This window comes from Ananas comosus, linkage group 7 (genome assembly GCF_001540865.1).
Source record: "Ananas comosus cultivar F153 linkage group 7, ASM154086v1, whole genome shotgun sequence".
In the NCBI taxonomy this organism is placed as follows: Eukaryota; Viridiplantae; Streptophyta; class Magnoliopsida; order Poales; family Bromeliaceae; genus Ananas; species Ananas comosus.
Window position 1 is genome coordinate 13736052 of NC_033627.1, and position 11600 is coordinate 13747651.

Below are 11600 nucleotides of genomic sequence, written 5' to 3' on the forward strand. Positions count from 1 at the left end.
CAAAACAAAAAAAAAAAAAACAAAAAAAAATAAGGTAAGATAAGAATAGCTAGCACCATAAAAAAAAAACTTCAAATATCGTTCCTGTGGTTTCATACTTTTTCACTTTAGTACCCTATGATTTAAGTGTATCAATTTAGTGCCTATAGATTTATTTTTATCTTTTTATTATCGATTCCACTAATTTTTTTCATTAAATCAACGACAAAATTAACACTAAAGGATATTATAGTGAATATTGGATAAATCTAGGTAGGGTATCTGAAGTTTTTTTGTATATAATTTAATAAAATATTAATGAAAAAGCTGAGAAAAAGATAAAAATGAAATTACAGATGATGTATCTTAAATCATAGAACATTAAAATGAGAAAGTACAAAACACATGAATGGTATTTAAAATTTACCCTTTTAAGGAACAATAATCTCTTTTGAGTGCTCTTAAAAGGGAGTATAAAAAGGTTCTTTGCTTAAAATTCAAGCCCGTAACAAATGCAGTATAAAGTAGAAAAAAAGAAGAGAGAGTTTGATTCCTTGACTTGTATTGACTCCACGAAATTGAATGCTATTCCTGGAGCAGCAGTAAACACGTGATGCGTGTGCTCCACTTTTCCCAATCACCCCCCCAACTTGTCTATTATTTTATTCTGTTGAATTTAATTTTATTTAAGGGTAAAATGTGAGTATTGTCCTTGTATTGTTTCCGTATTGCTACGTAATCCAGAAGAAAACTTGTGTTGTGTGTGTATTTCCAACTTCGTTTTTGATTGGTGATAAAGATGAAATTTGTGCAGGATAATGAGGTACTTGACACTATTTTAAGTGAATCTAAATAGGTGATTTTAGAGGAGAGAAACGTTTTTGTATAATTCTAACATAAAGCATTGGATTTTAGATAGTTGGATGAAAAAAATATAAAAATAATATAATTTTTACTATATATTAAAAAAAATTGATAGAAAGGATTTATCTGTTTGGCTTTACATAAAGTAGAGTGTAAAGGAGAAAAAAAAAAAATGAAGATGCGGCTACAATTGAAAACAAAAATGATATTTGAAATCTGAAAATTAAGTTTCAAATTTAGTATTTTTTATTCTGTTTTAGAAATAAACAATTACGAATATATTGATATGAGTTCGGCTACTATAATATCAATAGTACTAAGCTCTTGATACTATCGAGTTTTCTATCGTTAGATCTATTATTTGATCATTTTCATCCGTTAGATTATACTATTCAACCAACCACCGATCCAACCTTAGTGGGGAACCACTATCATCCTAACCACATATTCTTTCATCCAACAGTCGAAAAATCAATAGTACAAAACGTTGGTTATCGATAGTATAGTAGCAAAATTGATACTGATATAGAGTTTTTTTATTTTTTGTACAGTAATACTCACATAGCACACATTCATGCAAAAAAAAGTCCACAAACAAAGCAGGGACTAATTTGAGATATTGGAATAGTACAAGGACTATCCAAACATTTTTTTTCGATCCCATTCGATACGTACAGCTACGACCTCCCTCACCATTGGACTACACATTTTCCGGTTACATCCGGGCCCCTCTCTTCTCTCGACTTCTCCATCACGGGTCCCCAAGGCATTGATATAACCCCGACCACTCTTATAGCAATCCCATTATTAACCGAAAAAAAAGAGTCTCCTTTTATTCAATGGGTCATTGAGATTTGAGCAAAAGGGGAGCTGGGTTTTGCAGCTTGTGGGAGATGGGTTCCTCTTCTCCTCTCTCTGTGAGCTTCGTGCTCCTCCATTTCGTAGCAGTGGTGGTGGGTTTGAAGCCCACTGTGGTGAACATTGGGGCTCTGTTCACCTTCAATTCGACGATCGGGGCCGTGGCGAGGACCGCGATAGAGCTCGCGGTGGAGGACGTTAATGGGGACCGAGGAGTCCTCGCGGGGACGAAGCTTAATGTGATCACGCAGGATACGAATTGCAGTGGGTTTCTGGGAACCATAGAAGGTAATTGGTTGTGGGCTTGTTTGCGTAAAGATCACTTTTTTTTTCCTTATTGTTTTGCTAATTTTTGTTGCTGCAGCTTTTGTGTTTGTGGAATTGATTCCGACGGATAAAGTTTTGGACTTTCGATAAAAGTTTTGTGGGTTATCTCTTTTTTAAGGTTTTTATTGCTGCAAATAGCTTTTAATCTCTTTTAGGTACAAATTTGCTGCATAATTGTGTTGCTCTATGCAGTAATCAAGTACAGTAGCTTATATTGTATTCATGCATATTTGTTATAGTAAATTTAAGTGATTTCTTAATAAGTTTTGGGGTTTAGATTGAGTCCGGCTAAGGTGAAGAGTGCACTAACAAATTAAAGATTGAAGATTCGATCTATATTGCCAATCACTTATTTCATTTGCGTTGTGATTCGAGATATATTTTATCGTTGACGCCATGAGTTTTTTTGACGCCATGAGTTACTAATAAACAACTGAGCTTGAACCCCAAACTTACTTTATTGGCGTGTCCTTCACTAGAGCCGGACACATTTAGAAACGTTTAGGGCGTGTTTCTTTCAATCAAAGTTGGGGTCGAATTGGCTGAGTTCCCAGAATCGGAGTTTGCCGGTGTTTGGATAGAATCACGGAGCTCGACTTCCGTGCATGCGAATCCATCTCACAGGACAGCAAGTTCGCATACTGCGCAAACTTGCAACTTCGCCTGCGACGAGCGCAGAGTCGAACTCCGCTGTACGGACAGAACTTGCCGTGTTCGCTGGGTATAGCTTGTTTTTTCCAAAGCACCCCCTTAGCTTTGCTTGGTCCTTCATAAAGATGAAAGTGGAATCTTCGCACTTTTATGGGCATAAGGATCTAGTAACTTATATCTCTGCTTTTTCATCGGCTTCTATTGTTTATGAAGATTTAAGCACAATTTTCGCTTGTCTCAATTTAACCTTTTTGCTTCTTTGTGCACGCTTAAAATTCATTTTTTTTTTCCTTTTTTTAATTTATGCAGCCTTACAATTGATGGAAAATGAAGTCGTCGCCGTGTTAGGTCCACAATCATCAGGCATTGCCCATGTGGTCTCTCATGTCGTTAATGAACTCCACGTTCCACTTCTTTCTTTTGCGGCCACCGACCCAACTCTTGCTTCCCTCCAATACCCTTATTTTGTCCGAGTCACTCAAGATGATTCATTTCAAATGAATGCAATTGCCGATATAATCAGTTACTACGGATGGAGAGAAGTTATTGCCATTTATGTAGATGATGATTATGGGAGAGGAGGGATCACTGCATTAGGTGACGCCCTCGCAAACCGGCGAGCTGATATAAGCTACAAAGCCGTGTTCCCTCCCAATGCAGATTTAAGCGTCATCAATGACTTGTTGGTACAAGTGAATTTGATGGAATCACGAGTCTATGTTGTTCATGTGAACCCTGACTCGGGCCTTAATGTTTTCTCTATCGCAAAATCTCTTGGAATGATGGGTAGTGGGTATGTGTGGATAGCAACTGATTGGCTCGCTTCAGTTTTAGATTCATCTCAACCGTCAAATCCCGGCATGATGAACCTTATACAGGGGGCCATTGTTCTTCGCCAACATACTGCTGATTCTGATCTCAAAAGATCATTAGTTTCTCGATGGAATAATTTGGTCCGAACGGGGAATGCCACTGCAAACCTGAACAGTTACGGGCTGTATGCATATGATTCGGTTTGGTTAGCTGCCCGTGCGATTGACCAGTTCTTGAATGAAGGACAAGTAATTTCTTTCTCCAGTGATCCGAGGATTCATGATGCAAATGGAAGTAACCTTCATTTAAGTTCACTTAGATACTTTGATGGAGGTCAGAATTTGTTAGGGAAAGTGCTTCAAACGAATTTCAAAGGTGTTACCGGCCAAGTTCAATTTAGTCCCGATAAGAAATTAATCCATCCTGCGTATGATATCTTAAATATTGGCGGTACAGGTTTTCGGAGAATAGGGTATTGGTCAAACTACTCGGGCCTCTCTGTTACTGCTCCTGAAAGTTTGTATGGAAGGCCGTTAAACTCTTCTCAAAGTAACGAACAGCTATACAGTGTAATATGGCCCGGTGAAACAACGACGAAGCCACGTGGTTGGGTATTTCCAAACAATGGGAAACCTCTAAAAATTGGGGTCCCTTATCGAACGAGCTACAAGGAATTCGTTTCAAAGGATAGTGGTCCTGATGGTGTTAAGGGGTATTGTATTGATGTGTTTAAAGCTGCAGTTAACTTATTACCTTACCCTGTTCCATGCGAATTCATTCTGTTCGGAGATGGTTCTAAGAATCCCAACTACAACGAACTTGTTCAGAAGGTTGCTGATAATGTACGTATAAATCCATTCATAAGAATTGCCTCCTCAGTTTCCAGTCGACTAGTCGAGGATCTCCTTTTGTTTATAGGCTAAAACGAATGTATACACTCCCAAGTAGCGGTGATTTGGAAACAAGTCCCTGTACTTCATTTTCATTGCATTTGAAACCCCTAAATATCATAATGTTTGATCTTTCGTGTTTCCTAAGATTGATAATTTTAATAAATAACGTTGTAGTGAGCTTTTTCCAACTTACCTACAGTCGGGTGGTGTACATAAATTTTAGCCTTTTGGAAAATTATACATCTTATGTATCTCTTTTTAGCTTGATCAAAATCCAATGTTTTGTAACATACCTTTTTTCTTTTTGATTAGTACTTTGATGCTGCTGTTGGTGACATTGCCATCGTGACAAACAGAACGAGGATTGTGGACTTCACACAACCATATACTGAATCAGGGCTTATTATTGTTGCTTCTGTGAAAGAGAGAAACTCAAGTGCTTGGGCTTTTATGAAGCCATTCACAATATCGATGTGGTGCGTCACGGGGATTTTCTTTCTATTTGTGGGAGCAGTCGTGTGGATTCTTGAGCATCGTACTAATAAAGAGTTTCGTGGATCTCCAAAGCAACAACTTGTAACAATATTCTGGTCCGTATTCTCAACTAGTCGACTTCTTCGTTCTACTGGTTAATAAAGCCTAATGTTTAAAGCTTTTGGTTTCGCTTTTCAATTTATGCTTATTTCGGGAACTGGCCGGGGATCTCTTTAGATCTATTCGAGATATTCCACTAATTTGAATAATACATATACTTAATTAGTCACGTTAGGTAGTTTCTTAAAACTTTTCTTGGCTTATTTTCCTTTGCCAAACAGAAGGAAACTAACCAAATTATTGTCTACTATGCAGGTTTAGTTTCTCGACAATGTTTTTCGCACACAGTAAGTAGATGATACTATTATTTCTGAACAAAATTTTCATTTTGTATTAAACTAAAAAATCCATAATCTCAGCTTTCATTTGGTGATCTATTACAGGAGAGAACACTGTGAGCACCCTTGGACGATTCGTGCTCATCATATGGCTCTTTGTTGTATTAATCATCAATTCAAGCTACACCGCGAGCCTCACATCTATCCTTACAGTTCAGCAACTTTCCTCTCGAATCGAAGGACTCGACAGCTTGATCTCTAGCTCTGATCCTATTGGCTACCAAGTTGGATCATTTGCGAAAAACTACCTCATGGAAGAGCTAAATATCGCTGAGTCGAGATTGGTTTCTCTAAATAACCCAGAAGCTTATGCGAGAGCTTTAGATCTCGGGCCAAAAGACGGGGGTGTAGCTGCAGTAGTAGATGAGCTTCCATATGTTGAGCTTTTCTTGGCCAAGTACTGCAACTACAGGACAGTGGGTCAAGAGTTCACAAAGAGTGGGTGGGGCTTCGTAAGTATCTTTCTATTCCTCTATAATATGTTAAACTCTCCCTAGGGTGGATTCAAGCGAAAACTTTAGGTACACTTCTTGTGGTATAGTCTGATTTTTCACTTTAACACTCTCTGGTTCAAACTGTTCCACCTAGAGTAACCTATGCCAAAAAAAGAAAAAAGAAAAAAGAAAAAGATAGAAACTATATATTGAGCATGTAACAATCAGAGGGTGGTAAAGCGAAGTCGGGCTATACCAGTATGATGGAATCCAAATTCCAAAGTAGATGAATATGAAAGACTCAACTAGTTATTGGCTGGGTCTGGTTCAACCCAGTTTACTGGGTGGGCCGGGTTGGATCTCAAATGAGATCTGAAAAAATTGATTTTTGTAGCATTTTTAACAAGCCTCATGATCTATTCTAAAGTTTCTCGTAACGTCAATGTGCTCTCAAGTAATCGATGATTACCACTTTACAGGCCTTTCCAAGAGACTCTCCTCTTGCGGTTGACTTGTCGACAGCCATCCTGACACTCTCAGAGAACGGCGATCTACAAAGAATTCACGACAAGTGGTTGACCAGCACAGGGTGCAGCTCGCAGGACGCCCAAGTCGATTCGAACCGGTTAAGTCTCGAGAGCTTCTGGGGCCTCTTCCTTGTATGCGGCGTCGCATGTTTGATAGCTCTCATAATCTTCTTCTTCAGAATACTTTGTCAGTATAGCAAGTACAGTAGCCATGACGAAGTCGAGCGCTGCGAATCGCAGGGAGGAAGTAGCAGAGGATTGGCAAGATTAACGAGCATCAAGGAATTACTCTCTTTTGTCGATAAGAAGGAAGAAGAGATTAAGAATGCAATCAGGAGAAAATCAATCGATAGACAGCAACAAGTCGAGAACAGCTCAACTGGGCAATCCCCGTCGCCTGCATAGTAATGAGATATTCCTTACCTCATTGCAATTTGAAAGCAAACATTTTCAAATTTAGCAACCAAAGGTGAATGTTTATTTTTTCCGGACAACATATGCTGGGATTAATCCGCAAACAAAGGGAGCAACAGCAACAATCTGTACTTGCTTCGACATTGCGCGATGTAAAAGTTAAAACAGACGTATATACGGAGTTGGTAGGTATTAAGCTTTTGAGCAAACTGAAATGTGTAACAGCTTGTTAGTGTAAGCTAGTTTTTCGTGTATTCTATCATTTTCTGTGATTGAATAAACCACAAGATGTATATGAATTTTGTTGGTTAGATTAACTAAAATGTTGTACATCTCTTGCTGCAGTTTTGATTATTGAAATGTATCCTCTGGGCAAAATATTTCTGCTGGTGAACTGATTATGAAACTTTTGCCAAAGATAAAAGCCTAATTGATCCTGCATGAACTTAATCTGATTGTGATCTTGGCCTAGATGGATCGGGCCCGAATCTATTATGGGCTTGATTTTTTTTTTTTTTCAATTGAATTAGATTAGGTTTTGATGCTGCTCGGCCCATCGGCTTCTTCAGTTAGCCTGGTCTTCAACTAGTTTAATTCATGATCTTCTAAGATAGAACAAGTTTTAAGCATAAAAGAGGTTTCAATTTGAGATTTTTAATTTATAATTTCAATTACAAGTTAAAATAAACTTTAACACAAAACCTAATGCTTGAATCCTACTTAATTAGCAATTTTGAAGAAACCCTCCTAAATTTACCCCGATGTAGATCACCGCGGGAACTTTGAATATGACACAAAATCGTCTTACCAATATGATTTCACGGCAAAAAAAAGCTACATATAGAGAGGATTACATGAAAAAAAAAACATATTGTTTAAGTAGCTTTATATTGTTTCCAAAATAATTGTTAAATATAAAAAAATTTAAACACCATGCTCTAATCGCTTAAATTTTGATATTATGTGAAATAATCGTTGTACTCTAAAAAGTTAAGCTGATACTCCCCTCCCTTACGTCTGGACTTGAGACTTTTTCTAAGCCCATTACGTGGATTTAAATTAAATAGGAGGAATGCGTGACTCAAACTCAAGACCTTCTATTTTGATACTATGTGAAATAATTGTTGTATTCTAAAAGTTTACGCCGTTAAAGAACGATGTTTAAATATTTTTATGTTTAATAATTATGGTGGTGGATGATCTCAAATTATGCCTTTTTTTTTTTTTTTTTGAGAAAAGGTAGTATACTACCACTTCATTCATGCCTAAAATATGTATGGTTTACCGCTTCATTCATTGCCTAAAATATATATGGTTTTGGATATGGTTTTGAATTAGTCCAAGTATATAAAAATCTTGTTTGGTTTTTGGTACATCTCTCTCTCTCTCTCTCTCTCTCTCACTCTCTCCAATCCACTTTTGCCTCATTGCAGTTAGGTACTATGAATCACGATGAGAATATAACATCTATTTGGTATGGGGAACCATAGGGTGACAAGTGTGTCTCCAAACCCTCCTCTCTCTCTCTCTCTATATATATATATAATTTTAAAATTTGAAATTTTATATTTTATATTTTAAATTCTAAATTTTAATTTTAACTTATAATATCTATTTTTAAATTTTAAATTTTGAAATTTAAAATTTCAAATCTCTATACTCTATAGAATTATTATCTATAAACATAATGAAAGCTCAATTTTTTTGGACGCGTGGCGCTGGCGGAAGGGAAAAGTATGGCTCCAATGATCAAAGCCAATTTTCTAGTTCGAATTACTTATCGGCGGGTCTGTCTAACGAAGGGTTTGGAAGGACCATCGGGTGACAAGTGTTTTGGACGCGTGGCGCTGGCGAAAGGAAAAATTATGGCTCCAATGATCAAAGCCAATTTTCTAGTTCAAATTACTTCTCGGCGGGTTTGTTTAACGAAGGGTTTGGGCGGACAATTGGGTGACAAGTGTCCTCCCAAACCCTTCGTTACTCTCTCTCCTTCTCTCTCTCTATCTCTCTCTCTATATATATTTATATATATATAATTTTAAATTTTGATATCAAAAGTTAAAATTTTGATTCTTTCAAATTTTAAANTCTCGGCGGGTCTGTCTAACGAAGGGTTTGGGTGGACCATCGGGTGACAAGTGTCCTCCCAAACCTTCCTTTACTCTCTCTCCTTCTCTCTCTCTCTCTCTATATATATATATATTTATATATATATAATTTTAAATTTTGATATCAAAAGTTAAAATTTTGATTCTTTCAAATTTTAAAATTTTAAAATTTAAAATTTATATTTTAAATTCTAAATTTCAATTTTAACTTATAATATTTATTTCCAAATTTTAAACTCCGAAATTTAAAATTTTAAATATCTAAACTCTATGGAATTAATTAATTACTTTTATTAATAATTCATTATATATTATATAATTAATTAATTTATTAATAATACATGTAATAAATCACATAATAAAATCTAACCTGATAAATGCAATTTACATCACATAAAATATCACTGTATAAAAGAAATACAACATTTTCATTTTAGGAGTAAAATTTTAGAAATATAGTGTATTTGTGTGTATATATAACTAATTTTATTAAACAATTTCTTCTACAATTCTATTTTTCTTCTATTTATTAATTTTTTTAAAATTATTTTGGTAGATTTATCTCAAATCCTTTTCATATAAATCTTTATAAAATAAATTGTTCTGTAAATTTACTTTGCGCATATATCAATTTTAAATACTTTTATTTAAATAGATTTAACTATTAAATTATTTTTATATATGTTTTATTTAATTAATAATTAAACTTATAAAACTGTTTAAAAATATTAAAAAAATAAAATTTATTATAAAAATATTTTTATATCCGCAGCATCGCGCAGGTATTTTACTAGTTTTAACAAGAATGGTGGTTGTGATTTAATCATTGCATTTAACAAGTAATCAAATTTAAAAAATAATATTTGAGCCTTGAAATATAAGGAAAAAAATTAGCCTACTTTGGGTGTGAAATTGAGACAAATGTCCCTCCAGGTCAACCTGTGTCTGGAATCATCTAGGCTTATCTAGGCCCAAAACTAACCAATAAATTTTTTTCCATTTATTTATTTTGTTTTAGAGAATCATCATATCCTTCTGAGGATCAATCACATCAATTAATTACATTAATCACATCAATTAATCACATCAATCACATCAATCTAGAACTGTTCCAATCTAATTCTTATACTAGATCTTATTCTCCCTTGGCCAAGAACATGATTTTGTACAATATAGAGTTATTCTTCTAGTAATGGCTAACTTGTACTTTACTCTTCTTTTACAAAATATAAAACAAATAAGTTTAGCAGAGAGCTAATGTGCAGACTTATTAATGTTAGTGCCTCTTCAATCATCTTTATTCAGATAACATTTCTACAGAAGCTCTAGTTGAGTTGAATTAGTTTTCTGTTTATGAAACAATATGTTGTTAGATGTAATCGCTCATCATGTATACGCAACTTTACTAGACCTAGTAGTTGCAGCGGGTGTCTATGATTTTGTTATTTAATAAAGTATCTATCCGAATAACGCATACAGTTAGGTCAGAGGCATCAAATTATAACTCTGACTTTTGAATTATAAAATCTCATTTTGTTCATCCTGCTGCATTAGACTCTTTAAATTTATTTCTTTACTGAGCACTCTTTAAAAATTATTAGTGTTGTCTACTGTCCCTAACTCAAGTGATAAAGGATTTGATGTTTGGTACTCGAAGTTTTAAATTTGAATTCTAATTAATTCACATTTCTGGCTAAAATTTTTTTTTTTAAAAAAATAAATGAAGCGAATAATATGCTACCTAAATAACATGAAACAAGCCCGTCTCACTGTGCTAGGGTGTTACATAAAATTACTTANTAAATCTTTATAAAATAAATTATTGTGTAAATTTACTTTGCGCATATATCAATTTTAAAGACTTTTATTTAAATAGATTTAACTATTAAATTATTTTTATATATATTTTATTTAATTAATAATTAAACTTATAAAACTGTATAAAAATATCAAAAAAATAAAATTTATTATAAAAATATTTTTATATCCGCAGCATCGCGCGAGTATTTTACTAGTTTTAACAAGAATGGTGGTTGTGATTTAATCATTGCATTTAACAAGTAAATCAAATTTAAAAAATAATATTTGAGCCTTGAAATATAAGGAAAAAAATTAGCCTACTTTGGGTGTGAAATTGAGACAAATGTCCCTCCAGGTCAACCTGTGTCTGGAATCATCTAGGCTTATCTAGGCCCAAAACTAACCAATAGATTTTTTTTCCATTTATTTATTTTGTTTTAGAGAATCATCATATCCTTCTGAGGATCAATCACATCAATTAATTACATTAATCACATCAATTAATCACATCAATCTAGGACTGTTCCAATCTAATTCTTATACTAGATCTTATTCTCCCCTGGCCAAGAACATGATTTTGTACAATATAGAGTTATTCTTCTAGTAATAGCTAACTTGTAGTTTACTTTTCTTTTACAAAATATAAAAACAAATAAGTTTAGCAGAGAGCTAAAGTGCAGACTTATTAATGTTAGTGCCTCTTCAATCATCTTCATTCAGATAACATTTCTATAGAAGCTCTTTCTGAATTGAGTTAGTTTTCTGTTTGTGAAACAATATGTTGTTAGATGTAATCGCTCATCATGTATACGCAACTTTGCTAGACCTAGTAGTTGCAGCGGGTGTCTATGATTTTGTTATTTAATAAAGTATTTATCCGAATAACGCATACAGTATGGTCAGAGGCATCAAATTATAACTCTGACTTTTGAATTATAAAATCTCATTTTGTTCATTCTGCTGCATCAGAATCTTTAAATTTATTTCTTTACTGAGCACT

General features: G+C 34.4%; 1 protein-coding gene across 1 annotated transcript; it reads left to right on the plus strand.

Moving 5' to 3' along the window:
- On the plus strand, nt 1613–7036 carry LOC109712709 (glutamate receptor 3.5-like). Its single transcript, XM_020236450.1, has 6 exons — nt 1613–1989; nt 2989–4334; nt 4698–4975; nt 5235–5266; nt 5363–5769; nt 6231–7036. The coding sequence occupies exons 1-6, from the start codon at nt 1737–1739 to the stop codon at nt 6681–6683; spliced, it is 2769 nt and encodes a 922-aa protein (XP_020092039.1). The 5' UTR covers nt 1613–1736; the 3' UTR covers nt 6684–7036.

Coding starts and splice junctions, on each gene's coding strand:
- LOC109712709 (XM_020236450.1), top strand. CDS start 1,737: ATGGGTTCCTCTTCTCCTCTCTCTGTGAGCTTCGTGCTCCTCCATTTC. Junction 1,990..2,988: donor GTTTCTGGGAACCATAGAAG/GTAATTGGTTGT, acceptor TAATTTATGCAG/CCTTACAATTGATGGAAAAT. Junction 5,770..6,230: donor CAAAGAGTGGGTGGGGCTTC/GTAAGTATCTTT, acceptor ACCACTTTACAG/GCCTTTCCAAGAGACTCTCC.